Genomic DNA, 20,109 nt, shown 5'->3' with positions numbered 1-20,109 from the left:
ACAAAGATTCATCAGTGTTCTCATTAGCTCTGACTGTGTTTGCTACATTCTTAAGGAGGAGACACAGAGCATTCTGGGAGAGGATGATGGCAGAGAGCAAATGCCACTCCAAGGGTACACGTAAGCTACTATCCGTCATACAAGTGAAATGTTTACAGTATGTTATGTCCTTTGCCCATTGGAGCAGTACACAAAACAGAATGTGCTATGGGCATAGAAGGAGGTTTCGATCCTTTCATTTTCTGTTTGTTAAAACCATTTAGTATGAATTAGATTTAGTTGTGCACCGGTGTCGCATGTCGAAATTAGCAGCTCTAGATGATGTCACTGGTAGGCAAGTCTCTGAACTGTCACAGTCCTCTGAGACAGAGTAGACGGAAATGGTATCTGATCTGGAATACCATTTGAATATTATTTTTGATGGACCAATATACTGTATGAAGATGGGTTGAAAATGGGGCTCCCTTTAAGGTGAAAGTGTACATAGAACTTCAGAACTTATTGTAAAATAACTTATCAATACTGAACTTAATGTAAAAACAACAAAATATAACATTACAATGAAATGTCACAGAAAGCTTGTGAAGATGCAGACAACAGGTGGTGTGTATGTTAAAGTTAACAGTATGTAATATATACATACAGTACATTATGAGAAACGATAATGTTCTCGATAATGAAAACATCTCCCCTCTACAGTCAAATATGTTCTTGTTCTGTTAACAGGGGTACAACCCCCATCATCAACATCACAGACGAAATGTCCAAAAGTGCTTTTGGGAGTGCTTGGTACAACACTAGCTATGAGTATGCCGTAAATCAACAAGACCCCTCAAAATTGTGGTAAGGATGTGAGATGAGATGAGATATACTTAATTGTCCCACAAGGGGAAATTTGTCTTGGGCAAAAGTGCAGTAGTACATCAACGTTTTTAAAACGCCCCCAGACAATACACAATAGCAGCATTGTACAAGGTATAGTATCACAAGAAAGAACAGCGCAAAATTGCAATCAGAAAAAGTATATGAATATAAAAAGTACAAGAGAGTATTCACAATGTATAGTATCACAAGAGTATCACATGATAAGAACAATAAGTAACAGACGAGAGGCCAATGTATCAATGTCAATGTATTCACATTCTATTCCGTATCTACGTATCTTGATTATTGAACCTCCCGACCTTTTATCCTTCTTTACATGAACCAGAGCCCATTGCTTAAAACGGATTAAGAGCAGACACTCTTAATCAAGAGCAATTTACAGTAAGCAAGAACAACACATGGTAATACATCAAATCGATTAAAAAAAATGTAGGCTAATAATAAGTACGCTATAAGAACGAGCTATAGTACACGTATGTCCATTGTCCACAGACAATCAGGGTGGATCATTGAAAACCCATTACTGTTGTCCAGTGATTGATCTGGGCATTCTTCATCATTATGTTGGCCTGTTATCTGAATTTCTGAACATGAAATATGCTATGCATTTTTCTGTTCTGTTCACAGTTATTGAATGGTATGAGGAGGCCATGGACAGTTTGAGATTGCCAGTGAGTCTTGGATGTTCTCCCTTCAGTGTGTTCTTCAAGGAACCAGTGTTGTGTGCTTCAATTCCACAATCCTTTGAGGTGTTTCTTTGTGTGTAAGGTCGCATTCTCACCTAATACTTCGGTAGACTCGAATGCGTATGGGCGGAGAAATGGGATTCTTGCATATTTAATTGGCTACGGTTTGCCTTCAAACTGTCATGATCCGCAGCAATTGGAAACGCAGCAGGGGGGGACCTTTATCAATGTGTTCCATTCATAAACTAGCCTACACAGTGAAATGATAAATCTATGGTGATAAAATTATACTCATAAAGTGCATAATTATGTGTCGTGCCGTCTGGGACTGCCCCCCCCCCCCCCCTCTCTCTCGCTCTCTCACTATAAGCACGCAGCCACGCACTGTTCTTTTGGGCATGGAGGCACAGCGCTGAGCGCACTGATATAACAGACAGCAGCGCAAAATGTTTACAAGTTTATCGAGATGAAAGTTCCTACTCCCCACTAGTCCCCACACATTGACAGCACTCCATGTTTACGGCACGCACAGACAGACAGAATATTCTGTAGGCTATAATACTATTACACTGCACTGCAGTGTTTGTGTTTTTTTAAGCAATTGATTAATGTACTCGTCCTCATTTCGATCAGGGCTTCAGTCTCCACTCTCCTCATTCGACCACGTCTATCCACGGTAACGGGACATCTTTGCGCTGCGTAAAATATGCCTTCTCCGTCTCCAACTGTGTTCAGCTCCTCACCCGCCACATTGTTTGCTTCATTTCCTTTATTTGCTGCGGATTGCATTCACACCTGCACCGAATCGTAGTCAAGCGCGATTGGAAGCGAAGCGAAACCCCCGTTTTTGCTCGGAGTAAAATGCGGTTCTTTGCTGCGCATTAGGATTCGAAAGAGCCTTCACACCTGCCAAACGAAGCGCACTTTCTGAAAATGCGCAGCAGGATTCGTTTTAATCGCAGGAAAGCTCTCTGGTGAGAATGCGACCTAAGTGAATAATCATACAGTATTTATTTGATCTGTGAATTATTGTTCTGCTCCTTCTTGTTTAATTCAGATGCCATATTTTCTTTCCTTGTGCTTTCAATGTTAAATCTGTAATAGTATACAAAACATTTGCTCTGTTCAATGTGTTAATTTATAAACGTGTTAGATTTACTGGCAGTCAAGCAATGAAACTATTTTTAAGGTATTTTGTTTTCAAATCTATTTATATGTATTGGCTTTTTCTGCCTTTATTGATAGGTTGAAAGTAGGCTGACAGGAAATGGGGAGAGGGATGGGGGGAAGACACGCGGCAAAGGCCGTCGGGATCGGGAGTCGAACCCGCGGCACGCCATCAGGCTGGATCAGCAGCCTGGTGCCCGGACGGTTGAGTTAACCGTCCGGCCGGGCCAATGATTGATTGATTGATTGACTGACACACAAACTGCATAGGCAACAGGCAGTGATTATTATGAGAAAGATCCTCATGTTATAAATAATACATTTAGACTCTGATACCAAATTAAAACTGGAACACTATCAAATTAAAGCTGATAAATGGGTACTCTCTCCTGATTGGATGAAATTGGTTAGACACCTGAAAAACTATTTTCTGTTGATTAAAGATCTGGAGAGACAGCTAGGAAGACATCTGCTACTGAATAAACACTAGTGTTAAACAATGATTACTAGAGTATAGAGCTTTAACCTTTTAACAATGAACTCTTTGTTTAAAAAAATTAATAAAATAAAAACACTTTGTGTAAGGCACCTTTAATATTCTGTTTCCAAGGAAATGTGTGAAATGAAAGCTCTAACCATGTTGTATGTTGTATGTTCATTCATCATCACATGTCCATAGAAATATTATTAATTAGATTTAACCACTTAAACCCTATATATACTTTGTTGACCAGGGTCTCAAGTTTTTGGACCCCCCCTTTCCCTCTGCACATACTGTATGTCTTTGCCAAATAGCCAATGTACATTACTTGCCCAGAATTGGGACACTAATCTCCTTTATTTTCGAAATGTCAAACAGATCTGGGTACCTACTATCACTACTTTTGGGAATGCAAGTGTATAGGTTCTGGGGTCAAGTCTGGGACTCCCGTCAAAATTAATTAATTTGACACCCTTACAATTCAAACTATTTGATAAACTTCTACTTTCAGCCCGGAAATGCATTCTGATAAACTGGATTAAGGATAAGCCTCCAACTGTACAAATGTGGTATAGACTATAGAGAGATCTTCGGTGTGCTACCCCATGAAAGACTCTATTTTCCTGATGAAATTTCTTGGATCCTTCTAAAGGCCCAATGCAATGCCCCATCGATTGGACAGACCTAGGATATGAAAAAGAAAAACAAAATGTATGTCTACATGTGAATGGGCTCGAGGCATGGGCAATACTGTGGCTGTCTTGGTTTGCTTTCCAATTGCTTGCTTTTCTTTTTGTTTTGCTTCTTACGGTATGGTGTGGAACTGTGGATGATGGCATAGATGAACTGGAGGACCCCCGTCCCAATGTTTATTTGTTTTGTCTGCCTGTCAGTTTGATAAAGTATGTCTTTTGTAAAGGTTTTTTAAAGTATCTAACTGTACGTGAGAAATTTAAAAACCAATAAAGAATATTAAAATTAACATTTTACGGAATACAAATATATTATGTTCTGAGTACTCTTATGTACCCCCTGTCATGATCATACTTTCAATAAAGCACACATCAGTGATTAAGTATGTTTTTACAGTGTCCATAAGGCCTATACATTTACTTAAGAACAATTCACAACTCTGAGGTGCCGATAAATTATTAGATGAATGTTCACAGTTCACACACACGCACACTGTTTAGTATGGGACTAAAGAGACAGGATTTGCTGAGGATAAATGCCCATCATATGACCCTCTGAGATTTAGCCTATAAATAGATTTGAGTGGGCAGGGTTTTTTGTAATCAACAGATGGTTTGATGCACTATGGATGACAGCTCGGAGAGGTACCGTGTCCCAAGGCATGTCAAGTAGCTGGCTCATGTGAATTATTGTTTTGTCTCTATGCCAGGAAGACCTGAACAGCGTTGACCTAATCAGTGATCCCAACACATCCATGTTGATTGACATGATTTCTTTCTCCCTCTCCGTTAACTAATGTCTCCTCAGCTGGGCTGTCAGTGCTGCTTCATTGGAAATCTTTCTGTAATAGCCTATACAGTTGACAGGTGAGACACACCATGCCGTTACCTGACTTAAATCCCAAACGTTTTATTTTATTTATTTTTTTGTCCCTGGAGAGTGACGTGGCCTCTTCAAACAGAGTTATTCTATTAAATCGTCATGTGGAGGTGGTCTGGTCTGTTGTTGAGGTAGCCTATATACGCTCTGTTGCAGCAGTTAACGGCGGTGATTAATTGGGCTGATTGTCTGTCATGACAGATGGGCTATCCCTGAAAATGACTTTCTTAAGACCTAACACTAATGGATTGAACCATCCAAGTGGTAATATGCCAGTTTAGTTTGATTCATTTGAAAGGACACTAATATCCTGTGTGTGGTGTAGGCTACTGCCAGCCCCTGGTCTTGAGTCACCCATTTTCAAGGTCTTAAGTTGCTATTACAGCTCATGTGGAAGCACCATATGGTGTACACAGTAAAATGTAGGCAGTGATTTTGCACACCGGTATTTAATTCTCATGTAGTAGGAATTTCAACTACACACCATAGTGTTTTGCAGCATAATGTATGCTATTTTAAACCCAACCATAAATGCAGCTACTGTATTTGCCGTCTATCCAGTATTCACATGCTTGCACAGATAGGTAAAAACATTACTAATGTGTATAGCATGTGTATAGCAAGTGTATAGCATGCAGCGATGAAGGTACTGCATTTATTTTAATTGTTGTATAACTGTTAAATAGCTCTATAGTAATCATTGCTATAGTGTTTCCTCCGTAACAGTGTCTCTCCAGCTCTTTGGTAAGAAAATACATTTTCAGGTCAGGATACCAATTTTATCCAATCATGGGAGAGGGCTCATACAGCACACTACAGGATACAGGATGAAATTGGAAGGGGAAAAAAGTCATTTGCCGACTAAATTGGGACTTAAACACTATAAAACTGAAGCTGATGAAGCTGATTGGAATAAATTGGCATCCCACCTGAAAATGTATTTTCTCTTCACTAAAAGAGATGAAAAGCCAAGGAGACCGGCTTTGCAAACAAAACACTATAGCAATGATTGCTATCAGCATAAGAAAATTTAAATTAAATATATACTTTGTATGAAGAATAAAATCATTTACACAATCCAGTAATGATGTAAGTTGGATTCTTATTCACACAGTGTCTGTTATACGATTTAAAGGATTCCATTTTAGTGGGCAATACTTCCTTCAGTGAGGACTAACAAAGACCTTATTATTATGAGAGTGGACTTTTAATAGCATGACCAGAGAAAAGGACATGTCATGATTGTGTGTGAGTGTATGGGACCCGAAGGGAAACATGGTCTTTCTTCTGTGAAATCCTTTTGGACAGGATGCTTGACTGTACAATGTGTTGTTTGCATTTATATGTTGTCTTATAAAATATTCAATCAAAGTACAGATTGTAAAACATAGAATGGCACAGACTGGGTGTAAAATGATTTGTTTTATTCTTTTGGACGTGTCAGGAAGGAGACAGTGAGTGGTTCATTGTTGAATCTCGTGGATTCTACTCTCGTCTGCCCCGGCCGGTCTTCAGCCAGGACACAAACTCCTTGGCTGCCTGATCCTGCAGGTAAGAGCTGACATCACTGGTGTAGGTGCCATCTGCGTGGCGTCTAGTGGGACCACTGTGAAAGCAGCCGAGACATAGATATATGTTTAAGGTACAATGTTACTCTTTATTCTATAACACACAAAAAACAAGAGAAACAAGTTATTAAGCAACGCAACAGTGTTAATGGTGTTACGTTCATAATATTGAAGATGCTTTACAGTGCAGCACAATCCTCATTGTCATTTTTTCTGCTGGAACCTTAACCATATTTTTTTACTTTAGTTTACTTTAGTTAAATGAACACTGAGGATTTTGTTTTGTAGAAGGCTAAGTCAAAAATAATAATGCACACCTACCCGTTTCTTTTTGAGTTTTTAAGCCACTGTACAAAGTCTTGTGCTCGCCTCGTCTCCAGGTATTTACTGTAATCGTTGGAGAACGTTCCTTCTGAATGTCTCTTCATGTTTGACGGGTCTCTGGGATCGCTGAACATAGAGTCATCTGTCAATAGGCTACAAATGAACACACACATGCACGTACGTACGCACGCAAGCACACACACACACACACACACACACACACACACACACACACACACACACACACACACACACACACACCAGTGAATAGGTGAACGTTTTAATGTAACATCCTTTTCACTTTGACTTATGTGCATTCTCTGTTTTATTCTCTCACAGAGACTTCAACCAATTGTTTTTTATTTCTTATGGACAAGCACTTATAATTTTTTTCTGTTACATTCTGATTAATTAAACAAATTAGATCATATGAAGTAACTCTGTGCTTGAGTTATCTTTTCACAAAATACTTTCTTACTCTTACTCAAGCAATTATTATATTCTACTTTTACAGTAAATCTATTTGATTTTGTATCATTTTACAGTAAGTAACCTCTGAGAATAAGACTTAAGTTCCAGAGTTCCAGGTCTACAGTGTGAATGTGAATGGCAGAAAGCGGACTGGAAGGTCTTACCTGGAGTTCTCGTCTGTGTCCTGGTCTGGGACTTGCCAGCTGCTCTGGATGATGATGAGCAGCAAGAGTCCGGCTAAAGAGTGAGCGCTGTTCATTGTCTGGGCTTCTGGAGAACCAACAAACGGAAGAGAGGGCAGGTGACAATCCAGGCATATTAACTGCTTGAACCCCAGCATCCATGTTCTGGGTGAGGAACACTATCCAAAAGTAGCAGATCTACAAGCTCACAACGCACCACGCATGTGTGCGACGTGTTGTGAGCTTTGTATATTGGCTATTTTGGAAGATTTGGTGTAGACAGAAAAAAGAGGTCCAAGTAACAGAGTTTAAAGTGTTTAAATTGTACCCAGATGCGGCTGAACGATGGTGAGGAAAAGGCGTTTGAAGATTCTCACCTGGGGCTCCGTTGTGGTAAAGCTTGCAGGAAAATGGGATGCCAAGGTGCGTATACGGAGATCTTGGTGCGCTTGTCGTCCCTGGCTTAATCATGGTCCCTTCTTGGTCTGGTGAGCCTTATATAGTTGAGCTGGGTGGCAGAATCCCAAGTGGTACCCCCCATCCTACCCCCCCACCTCCCCCCTTCCACTCTACATATCATCTGTTACTCTCAATCCATTAGTCAGCTTCCACCTCAGTCCACAAACTGCATTTGACTTTGTTAAAAAAAGGTCTGAAAGGTAAAAGCTGTTACTTGAGGTTGAAATCAAACATGACCTCTACCCTGACAAATAAATCCAAGTGATTTGCTTGTCTTCAGATTAACAGTCTCTCAGAGATAGAACATTTACTAGCTTGTACTTACCCAGTTACCTCTATTCACAATGTACTTGAAATTGGAAGATAATACTACTTTCTTCTCTCTAGGAGTGTCCTTACTTTATTTAAAACTCCAAATGACCACTTATATGTAGCCATGTATAATTACACTATAATTCATTATAAGTTATTATGCATTATAAAATTATTATCTATGAGAATTATATGCTGCATGCCATGAGGTAATAATATGATTATTTATTAACCACTCTCAATGCAACACATTCTATACTTGTAGATCTCCTATTTTACCTATTTTGACAAGAATAGTGACGCTAGTGTTCACTGTTCATTGTCATGAACAGATTCATATGGTTACTCCATACATTGCCACTAGTCTGCACTAGTACTGTATGTTTATGCAGTAAATAAGAGACAATTTCATTTGCATAAAAAACAATTTATTTTACTTGTAAAACACAACACCTTTTTGTGTTTATAGACACTTCTTTGTCTGTAAACGTTTTAATTATACATATATTTCCTTATACTGTAGTTTAATTTGACCACAATTGATATCCTCTAACATCTAATTCAGTGCCATATAATTTCACAAACAGTATGCTCAAACTAGATCACACAGGCCATGTTCACTTAAAATGTTTACAGACATAAATGTATTCAATGGTGTTGAATATACATACATACATACATACTGTACATGCATGCACGCACGCACGCACGCACGCACACACGCACGCACGCACACACACACACACACACACACACACACACACACACACACACACACACACACACACTTGATCGAACATTCCATATAAAGTACAAAATTAATGTTAACTTACAGACTAGTACAATCAATTTGAATATACATAACCTCTACAAGAAATGTACAGACTGAAGTCTAATGGACCCCTGCACTCAAAAAGATATATAAAAAAAGAACAAAACTAGTATAGAGGCAGTGCACAGTACGGTATAAATGCTATCGCTGTCTTCACATCTACTTGGGATTGACGAGGCATTTCTGCAGGAAGTGACTCATGTGGGTGTAGACGTGCTTTAAGGCTGATCCCCCAAGACCATGGTCCTTGTCAGCATACCACTGCAATGAGCCAAACATTTCTTTAGATTAGAGATTCTTACAAAATGCTGTACAGTACCTCACCCCTATACATTTAACCATGTTTTCTCTCACTGATTAACTGATAAACTGATTCACTGATTCGGAAAAGATTTGATTTGGGGCCTTTATTTATAGGACAGTAGACTAACAGGAAACGGGGAGAGAGATGTGGACTGACATGCAGCAAAGGATTCGAACCTGCGACACGCTGTCAGGCTGCATTTTCAGCCTAGGTGCCCAGACCGCTATGCCAGCAGCAGCCCGGGCCAATCTCATCTTATCTTATCTCTTAATGACTATAGAGTGTCGCAGTCCCGTCCCCTTTCATGACGACGACAGTCGCCATTCATTTTTCCCATAGACATTTCAAAAAGTATTTATTTAAAGACCTCGGACAAAGCCAACTCTTGTTGTGACAAATCATGACAATAAACACAATGTTTTGTGCCGATCAAATAATTATATAAATACTTTTTGAAACATCTATGGGGAAAATTAATGAGGAATTCTCTTCCGGGCCTGTCGTCGGGGACTGCGACGCACTATACCTGAAGTGACCTTTAAAAGGTCATCGATATTACACAGTGCACTGAGTGTGGAGTATTATGCACAGTAGATTCATTGCTGGAAGAGTGCTGTTTTGTCCATTTCACTGTTTTTCCAATCAACACCTTCAAGGCCAATATGAGTGCATCTCGCTGAGCCAATATTTACCATTGCCTCAAAGTCCACTTGCTGCTCAACCAGAGCTTTAGAGATTTGTGCTGCTTGCTGGAAATGCACATTGTCTACAGGAAATAAAGTGTTTTTCGATGATGTGGTTAGAACATGAAAGCTCATCCATTTGTCAAAATGTTAATGTTTCCAGGAACTAGGAAGGACTAGTACATCCACTATTTCAACATACCATCAGCAGTTCCATGAATCAACAGATAATCCACTGACTTGAAATTCTTTGCTCTGCTCGTCACTGTGGAGTTCTGTTGAATGAAAAATGACAAAGAAAAATGTAGCTGTGTTTCTAAAATAAACATTTAGTTTGTTATAAAATGGTTACTTTGACAGACTGAAATAACATTTCATGACATTTTACCATGTTATTTGTGATCAAGTACAGTGTTTCTCGTCTACCTTGTAAGCATCGGAATTCTCTGTGGGCGTACTCATGTATCGTTCGGTATAAACTGCATCTGCAAAAGAAAATACAGTTTGTCCTTTTTTTTTTACAATGATAACAGGACAATAAGCAAAAAGTAGTTCAACAGTTGAATTAAACCACAGTTTTTAAGCATTTATACTGTAGATGGTGACTTCCCACCTACCATAGTACTCCCACTTGGATACTGGAGCTACTGCTATCCCACACTTAAAAAGTCCAGTTCCTGCTCCCAAGGCCATGGACGCAACATAGCCACCATATGACTGGAAATCATATGATTCAATCAATTCATGCTTTAATCAACATTGTTAAACAAGAGTACTGTCGCTGTCATGCAATTTGTGTCTTTGTGTTTTTTAATAAATGCATACCCTATTATACTTCATTGTATGACAGTGTCGCACAAAGGTAGTGCGAATAGCTGTTCTACAACCTCACAATGTGTTGCTGACTTGTGCACCTACTATTCTATAAATAGTACTGAGGTACGTTTTTTAACAATTTAAAAAGGTTTTATAATTGATATGGCCAAATATCAATATATTAGTTATGAAAAATGTTAGTCGAGTCTGTCTGTGGATTTTATACATATTTAATGATCTCATAATTAAGTCTGCACACTAAATGTTTATTGGACAACATTTCCTGAAAAGTCATATTTTGGAGATAAAAGGTTTCTGCCAACAGCGACAATATATATTGAGGCTAAGTAATACAGAGCGCAATGGGACAGTATTGTGAGTATTCAACAGTGAGTATTCAACTTACCCAGCCCCATATAGCTATTCTGTTTTGGTCTATAAAACCCATATCGATGAATTTCCTAGTGGTGAAACAACACAGGAATATAATGAAATTACTGTAATAAACCTTTGTGACAACAACTATGCTTCCATCCTCTAATGTCTTATGACAAACAGGTGTTTGACATGGACGTTCAAATGCCTGTTACCTCACAGCTGTTATTTGATCCTCCACTTCGTACGTGCCAAGGCGTTGGTAGATAGAGTGCATGATCTTGTCACCTTGGTAACCGCTCCCTCTACCGTCAAAACTGGCAACAATGATGCCCTCTGTACTGGAGAGGTAGGAACCCCAATTCAGCCTATAACGAAAGTCCACCCTCTGACTACAAGGACCACCATACCTACACATGATGAAAGCAGTGCGTTATCCAGAATGCATGGTCAATGAATGGTCAATTGAATTGAATTGTGACATGGTGTTGAGAAGCGAGTAAAATGGTGTCTCTCAATATTATAAAGGTTTACTTACACATCAATCAGAAGGGGGTACTTTTTAGTTTTTTTGAAATTCGGAGGCAACATCATCTGATACCAAAGGTCTGTTGGGATGCAGGATAGGAATTGTTGAACAACAACCAGTTGGATATTTCCAGTAACTTAAAATTCATCTTGATTCAAACAGTAAAAAAAAAATTGTCTCACCGAAACCTGCAATCCTTAAGGTTCCGCGTTGCATAGTTGGCATATGAAACTGACTCAGAACACTTTCCAGCTCTTTGTTGTCTTGGAGAACTGTGAGATCTGAAATGTTAAACAAAAACACCTAAGTTACCTTGTATTTTATAATGGCTGCAGGCGTGGTGAGACACAACGCGCTGCGGAGTGTCTCCAACCCTCTCAGATATTATAAAATACAAGGTACCCATGGACCTCGTATGGCTTATTGCTTTTCTTAAGCGGTTACAAACAATTGGCAATACAATATTAAACTCATACAAATTCCTAATGGAGAAAGTAGTTACAATAAATGTTCAACCTCCAGAGGGGTTGAGAATCCCTGGATTAAATAATGTAATTATGGTAGAAGCTAGCAGTGCTTGCTTGTACTGTATATTTCTGTTATAGCATAAAGTATCAATAAAATGTAAAAGAAGGAGGAGGGGAAAAGAATAAAAGAGAAAAAAGACTGATCTATATGAGATAGCACAGATAGCAAGAAATCGAGTAGATTAGTGTTTCTCTACCGAGAAGTTTCGGGTGGAGCTGGAAGCAATATGTATTTATGAGGTGTCAGTGTCATGTCAGTACCATGTTTAGTATCATGGTCAGTGTCACGGTACTAAAGAGGAACAAACAGGCATATACTACTACACAGCTGCTTCCATAACAGCAAGCCGGCTTGGAGGACTGTGTGACTGGACATTAGTGTTGCATGTTATTCTTATTTTATTATTTGTAAAAACATGAATTATAAAAGGACACAAAGATGGTGCATGGGTTTTAACAGCATTTCTGTTGATTGGGAATTGTGTGGCACCTGGCTCCCCTGCAGTACTGCCTGCATGGTGATCCTCTTGATTGAGTGGGGGAAAGTACCAAGTGCTATAGAGCAGGAGGGGTGTCTGTCTTATGTTTCAAGAGCTCTTGTGTTATATGTTCTCTTATGGTAATGATCCGGTATGAAATGTATTTGGAATAGGTTTAGTAAAACTGTATATAATTGTGTAAATCAACTTATGGGCCATGGTTTGCCTTATTTGAGTTAAGTGGTTACCAATTCATTCTGTGTTCTTGGTATGGTCTCACCTAGTATAAAAAAGAGGCTGCAGGATGCTGAGGTTCAGTATGTGCTTGGGCAACAAGCAGGTAACACCCAGGGAGAGCTGCTAGGGGTCCTGTTTTGGTAGGGTTTTTGGCCTCATACAGTTTCTTAAGTTCTGGGTTTTTGTTTCCTAATTTGCTTTTTAAACTTAGCTTGTTTCATCTGTCTTTTTGTGAGTTTAGTCTTCAGTGTTTTTTTGTTAGGCCTTCCACTGTAAATACTACTGCAGCGGGGGAAAATAAAACTCTATTGCTGGAATCTGTCACTTTTTGGAGCCTTGGCCACTCGGCCAACTTTGCAGTCAGTATCATGGTAAGTATCATGGTTAGTTTCATGGTCAGTATCCTGTCAGAATCATGTTCAGTATCATGTTTAGTTGGGGGGGGGGGGACCTGGATATTGGATAGCCAGGGACACTGCACTGACCCAAAAAAGGTTAAGAAACATTTAGAGTAAATTATGTTTAATATGAAATGAAGGTCACATTTGTGTACCTGCACCTGATCCTCTGTTGTCACGGATGGTAAAAAGGGGCATTCCAGGTCCTATTGAGAACAGAAACCGAGAATACGCAAACAGTTGATCACAGATTAATGTATCTAGGCAGTGAGCAAAGAGACAAGTTTGGACAGGGGAGTTATCACTCATACCTCTCATTGCCCACCACACCGCTCTGCTTGTACACTGGCCATGGATGATTCAGTGTTTATGAGGAGATCTTTACTGGAGGGGTAACTTACCATAGCAGTCCATTCGGTAGTAGGAGGCATCATAGCTGAAATAAGCTGTGTAGAACTGACACCTGTCCTCATGCAGGTCACAGGTAAGGCACTGAGGGGTCGAAGGAATGTTTCCAATCATAACCCTGATAAGCAAACAAACAGCATGTCTTGTCAGTGTTTCTCATCACTAGGAAAATTCAGACCTGTCTAAAGTGAGTGGTGCTGGTGGTACTGTACTGTACTGTAACTTGTTGTACTGTACTGTTCTTCGTAGTACTGTACTGTAGCCTACTGTACTGTACTGTACTTGCACGGCAACACGTTGTGAGCTTGTAGATCTGAGAATAGTGTGTGTGTGTGTGTGTGTGTGTGTGTGTGTGTGTGTGTACCTTGACATCACACAGATATGGTTTCCTTACTTGTAAAGGTGTCTCTGTCCTGGTATTCCTTGGTACTCGTTGCTTACATAATATCTGTGAAGAGGTCAAGATGTCTTTAGAAGATATTAGTGTGACGTGTAACAAATAGGATTTGATACAATCACTGCATCTGTGTACTTACATGGAGTCTTCTGTTAGTTTGGATATGTAGATGACTTCCCATTTGCCTGAAGTGATGGGCATCGCTGTACCCTTTAAAAAACAGACACTCTGTGTAATAATGTATACAAATACCTGAAATTATGATACAAGCTACAGTATTTCTTGTTTGAGGCTGCTTGCTTGTACTCACATCCTTCACATAATGAATGTGTTTGTAGCCATGTGTGTCACTTATAACCTTGTAGAAGCTGAATTTATCCTCGGCAAAGAAAAGGGGCAGTGGAACGTACTGAAAACAACATACATTTTACGGATAACAAACGGGAACAATCTTGTACTTTAATAATGTCCATGTCTTATTGTAGTAGAACTTACATGGCCGACCCAGCCCGTCTTGCTTGTCTGCTCAAATTTCTGTAACAAATACATTAATTTGTGTTGACACTCATTTCCATTCCATCTACAGTATTGAGAATATTTTGGTTTCTAAAAACTTTCATCTCAGTTCAAATTATCTCTGCCTGAGGAACATCTGAGGTGACAAGTACCTGCATTTCTGTCCAGCTGTTGTCGGCAAAGTCATACATCTGTACAATCACATAATTCTGTTTCCTTGTGAGCCACTGCACAGCGAGGCGCTGGTCTGTCACCCAGGTCACTGAGCACAAATAATAATCACTGAGGAGAAAAAAACAACAAAGCGACATATCAGTGACTTATTTTTGTGTGTCCACTGGAGTATAATGTAAGTAAATGATGCCAGATAAATAAAACAATATACAGACCCAGCAGTAATGGACTTTGGTGCAAACACCTGTGTGCGTTGTGACGGTTTTGTTGTATCAACGACCAAGAGTTTCACCGTAGGAATAGTTGATCCAGCCTAGATCACACATAGTTTTATTTTACGGGAGAGCCAGAGCCAAATTTAACTTTTCATTGATTGTAATTATCTAATCAAAAACGAATCAAAAACAATATCTATGTAATCTATACTTTTATACAGATTAGGCTCTAAGAAATTCATATTGTAAAACATCACTTTGAAATTATATAAGTGATTTTTGCCCATTGCTCTCTGTTAAATTATATTAGCCTCAGAATATGGATGCAAGGGCTCCAGTGGTTAAACGATACCCTGTGAAGAACTAAACAATACATACATTTCAGGTCAATCAAAGATTGAATTATGTGGCACAGGTAATAAATTAACAAACGGACACACAATATTTCATGTGAATCCTGAGTATAATAAAGTAAAATAATGCACAGCACAATCCTGTGCATTTAATTTAAGATGAACGTTTGCATTTGATTTCATGTTCCTAAGTTATGGCTGATATACTGTACAGTACAATATTCTATGGATGAGACTGAAATAAGTGAAAGCACCTTTGGGTATGGAACAGCCTCTGTTGTAGGGTACTGCCCTGAACCATACAAGGAGTACTCTACAGTATGGACGTCTGTATCATTGAACTCTGCATAAGCCAAGAACGTCCCATTTGTTGACCACCATATTGCCTCAGATGATGCGAACACCTCCTCTGAAATTGGTTGAAGAAAAAAAAATACATTTTCAGAACCAATCCTTGGAATGGTCCTCTATGTAGCATTAAAGCAGGATGTTACTCACCCTCATATACCCAGTCAGGGATGCCATTTTGAATTTGATTTTGTTTTCCATTGTGGGTCAGTTGTATGGGTTCAGCAGTAACACTGGTTTTCAAATAAATGTTGAAATTCCAAATGTAAGCCTAGAAAAGACATTCCAGTTACGGACTGAATTTGATTATTCTTTTCACAATTGTTACATTAATATATTAAAATATGTATCCACTTTGCTACCATAGTATACACTATATAACTACAGTAATGTATATTACCAGATTATAGGGAATGTTCTTTATTTTGTGTCTGTAATGCGATGTTATCAATTATATTGTAACCTATTCGAATGTTTCAGTACCTGCATGTAATTGTTGCAACTGCTAAGAGTATCAAAGCCCTACTAGTAATGGTTCAGTACCAAAAGGCTAGATATGTTTGAAGAGATTATAAAGAATTTCACTCACAAATTTGCTTCCTGTTGATGCCCATGAAAAGTACTGTACAACTTCTGGAATGTTCAAAGGCGAAACAAATGTTCTAGGATAAAAAATAATAATTGGAAATGCGTCATGCCCATATACATAATACCCTACCAAACAAGAGTATCAACTTATCAGAGAGTACATTTTTTAAAGGCCTACTCACGAACGTTCCAGATCATAGATGGTGTAAGATGCTGTGTACGAATGTCTCCATTTCTGTTAGATTGCCACCAAATATTGTAATTCAGAAGTTCTATGCAATAATTGTACAAGCTGTTATTTTGCTTTTATATTTCATCAGATCAGAACTAATATAACATATACAGTTCATCCAATATGAAAACTTTCACTAATGTGAAAATCGGTATACTGGAATATGTTGTGTGGCTTTTTGGTCTGTCTCACCTTTGTGTAGTTGCTTTCTAAGCAGGCATACTTTTGATCATCTGAAAGGATATAGTCTGTGGCGTCCACTTGGTCCTAATGCAAACATTCATAAAATAACAGTAGCATACAGTTGTTTACCTGATTGGGCTTAAAGGACCATTTCACCACTTTTCAACCTATCTTCATATAATCGGTCCTCACTAATTTTTGCATGATTATTAGTGAGGACCAGTTGTATGAAGATAGGTTGAAAAGTGGTGAAGTGGTCCTTTAACAAGATGCAACATTTAGGAACCATCCCAAGAGCGGAGCGATAAGCAGTTGAGACGAATAACCATCCAAGTCATCATTTATTCTGACCACTCCCCGAAAAGGCATATCTGTCCTGACCCCTTATCTAAAATGTATACATTATGGATAATGACTATGGACTTAAGATGGTTCTTCGTTGTTCTGCTTGATTAAATGTACTTTGACGTGAGTGTTCGTGACTATAATGTTTATATTTGAAAAATATCTTACAAATGTAGTGTTGCTCAAAAATAAGGCCTCTTCCTTAGTTTCAACATTGTAGCGGATTAAGGATCCTTCTTCATTTTTATGCAGGTATTCATTATCTGTGGAGACAAAGACCAATAGTTAAATTATCGTTCAGGTTTTTGTCATCCAGGAGGAAGACAGCGGAATATGGCTGGCAGTATAATATGGCCTGACAGACAGCCCTGTCTGTCACAGGCTGTCATGGTAACATTGTAATGCTACCTTGTTAACACAGTGATAGGACTATCAGACTCCTCTCGAAAAGCACGTACTGTGTGACAATATCATGGTCAGCATCATGTTAGAACTTGATGAAGCCCTACATGGGCAAAACCTGGTTCAAATTTTAAAAAAGACGGTAGAGCAGTTCACTGTTTGCAGACATTCCTTTTTTCTTAACGGCATCATGTCGGTATCATTTGTTGCATGTTTGAGCCTGGCGATAGGGTTGCAATGTGACATGATACTGACCACAATATACTGACATGACCTTGCCCATGATATTGACCATGATACTGAAATGATACCCAGCTGCACAGGAAATGGAGTGCTGAGGGCGCTTCAGCACCCCCGTGTGTGTGTGTGTGTGTGTGTGTGTGTGTGTGTGTGTGTGTGTGTGTGTGTGTGTGTGTGTGTGTGTGTGTGTGTGTGTGTGTGTGTGTGTGTGTGTGTGTGTGTGTGTGTGTGTGTGTGTGTGTGTGTGTGTGTGTGTGTGTGTGTGTGTGCGTGCGTGCGCGCTGTCGGGAAGAAACCTGTTAACTCCAAATTGTTAATTTTTCAGGAAATAAAAATTATACATTTTTCAGAAAATTAAGAAAACCTTATTTTAAAAACAAAGAAAACTGCCTCATCAAAGTTGGTGTTGTGAGTTTATATATGGTCAATTACTTGCATGACAGGGGAAGAGGTGGTGGCGTTAGTTGCTTTAGCAGACAGTTTGAGGGTCCAATGGAGTTAAGAGGTTTTGTCCAAAGCGTTTTTGAAACAACACACAGACAGGGTGTTCAATAGCACTGATTTATGCAGCAAAAAAAATCAAAAACCTCAAATTGAGTTAGGAGGTTTCCTCCCAACAGCAACGAATATTACAATAATGTGTTTAACTTTGGGGAATGAAATAGATGTTGAAAAAGCTACTAATATAGATTTAAGTAATTAAAGCAGGTCATGTTTGCATTGTTTGGAATTATAACAAATCAATAATACTGTAGGCCTACAGTATTTTTCGATATTAACCTTCGGGCTGCATTAAGTGAAGGTGAGGGCCGCATGTGCCCATATATGGCCTATATCATAATAGGCTATATTAGAAATGTTTGAGAACCACTAGACAGATAATTGATTCGATTGAAAATGTACCTGATATCCATCGCAAGTTGTAGGCTCTCCACCTAATGGTGTAGTTGAAATAATCTGTAAGGTTGAAAGACCTTTTGTCTGCACCAGCTCCTGAAATATAAACATAATGCAGCATGTGTTGTTTTACTTCATACCACTTTTCACAAGCATAGTTAGGTTTATTATTACATCTATTTTTAATACTTTCAAATTTAGAGAAAGTGCAAATGGAATAGACCATGATGAGATAATGCTGTCCCACATATAATCACATGGTGGCGCCACTTGAATAATCTACCTATTGAAGTTTATCGTAACATACTGAAATGCATTACATCTAGATTAAAATAATAACAATAGGCTAATATTGTGACCATGGCCAACTTCTTTATTTCTACTTGTAGGTTAGCTATTGATAAAACATGAAAAGTGGCCTATATCATGCCTAGGCTAGATATAAAGACATTTAGACTTGCAAACTCAACAAAGTATAGGTAATTGTACAGGAAAATAGCCTTATACGACGGATTAATCTAACTCCATCCAAAATAACACATGGTGTCCTATTAAAAGTGCGAAGATTAAAACTAATAATTAGTGTAAAACTTACTGTTGAGATGAACTGCTATTGGAACAGCTATTAACGTGATGACGACAGCCACCCCGACCACCCCCCAAAGCACCTTGCCGCCCTGTGAAAGGTGAGGGGGACACATCAATAGCCTAAGATAATTAGACCGGACCAGCCAAGACACAGTGGCCTATATTAGACTATAGGCTATGAATTAAAATTCCTTTCCAAATTGCATTTAGCATATTGCAAGGTATAAGTTTTCTTTTCTCCCCCCTCCCCCCATTACATAACTTATTTGTGGTTTTAGTTATAACATAACTTAACACATTTCGGACTGTTAGTTTGATTACTGACCATAATTCTTATGAAGTGACCGACATTCAACGTCGATGGATGTGAAGGTCGCAGTCTTTTAAAATCCTTTACGATCGCTGACGGTAGTTGTAATCTTGAGCAAACAGCCTAATTTACATAGCCTACTCGTATACTATAAATCTATAACTAAATTATGCAAATTTAAGAGCCATCAAACTGAACTCCAAGTTGAAACGGACTTCTCACGAGTCACGACATGATTGCAAAATGCAAGATGCATGCAGGAACTGAACTTCTTTATACCAGTCCGAGATGCGTGCCTCCTCGGAGTTGAGTCAGCCGCCCGCATGCAACTTTCCAGGGAGCTGAACTTGCTATGATTTAGGAAGTGGCTTTCCCCACTGGCAACCTATACAGTAGGCTAAAGTCCGAGGAATTCCAGTCCGAGGAATGCCTATGGACCAGAGGCTGAGCTACCTGGGGACCACTGATGTGCTGGGTGGGGTTATGGCTCAAATTAGTGCTTTTGTAACACTTTATACACTATGCATCCCATGTGTATACCACTGTTTCTCAACCAATGGTCTATTGACTACTAATAATTTCCTAATAATAAAGTTTCTTTATCTTTATAATGACTCAACCAGGCA

General features: G+C 39.0%; 3 protein-coding genes across 3 annotated transcripts in view; 1 reads left to right on the top strand and 2 right to left on the bottom strand.

Moving 5' to 3' along the window:
* Positions 1-2,702, top strand: part of slc4a10b (solute carrier family 4 member 10b) — a 29,843-nt gene extending 27,141 nt beyond the window's left edge. The window contains exons 23-26 of the mRNA XM_080784987.1: positions 56-120; positions 727-843; positions 1,513-1,653; positions 2,564-2,702. Coding sequence (XP_080641113.1) covers positions 56-120; positions 727-843; positions 1,513-1,519 — 189 coding nt within the window. The 3' untranslated portion in view covers positions 1,520-1,653; positions 2,564-2,702. The remainder of the gene's footprint in view (positions 1-55; positions 121-726; positions 844-1,512; positions 1,654-2,563) is intronic.
* A 3,539-nt stretch (positions 2,703-6,241) lies between these two features.
* Positions 6,242-7,435, bottom strand: gcgb (glucagon b). Its single transcript, XM_080784988.1, has 3 exons — positions 7,319-7,435; positions 6,681-6,836; positions 6,242-6,397 (listed from the first exon to the last, which is right to left on the bottom strand). Exons 1-3 carry the CDS (start codon positions 7,411-7,413, stop codon positions 6,277-6,279), a joined length of 372 nt encoding a protein of 123 aa, XP_080641114.1. The 5' UTR covers positions 7,414-7,435; the 3' UTR covers positions 6,242-6,276.
* Positions 7,436-8,764: 1,329 nt separating this feature from the next.
* fap (fibroblast activation protein, alpha) lies at positions 8,765-19,944 on the bottom strand. The gene is made up of 26 exons (XM_080785853.1): positions 19,499-19,944; positions 19,181-19,262; positions 18,592-18,681; positions 17,215-17,309; positions 16,711-16,785; positions 16,469-16,521; positions 16,288-16,360; positions 15,849-15,969; positions 15,605-15,759; positions 14,998-15,095; positions 14,761-14,890; positions 14,588-14,626; positions 14,403-14,501; positions 14,232-14,302; positions 14,090-14,143; positions 13,689-13,813; positions 13,443-13,493; positions 11,829-11,927; positions 11,656-11,725; positions 11,333-11,527; positions 11,149-11,203; positions 10,544-10,643; positions 10,353-10,411; positions 10,129-10,201; positions 9,936-10,009; positions 8,765-9,200 (listed from the first exon to the last, which is right to left on the bottom strand). Exons 1-26 carry the CDS (start codon positions 19,499-19,501, stop codon positions 9,099-9,101), a joined length of 2,241 nt encoding a protein of 746 aa, XP_080641979.1. The 5' UTR covers positions 19,502-19,944; the 3' UTR covers positions 8,765-9,098.
* Positions 19,945-20,109: the final 165 nt, after the last annotated feature.

This window comes from Protomyctophum bolini (assembly GCF_963924005.1).
Source record: "Protomyctophum bolini genome assembly, chromosome: 16".
Lineage (NCBI taxonomy): Eukaryota > Metazoa > Chordata > Actinopteri > Myctophiformes > Myctophidae > Protomyctophum > Protomyctophum bolini.
This window is presented reverse-complemented; position numbering and strand designations above follow the sequence as displayed.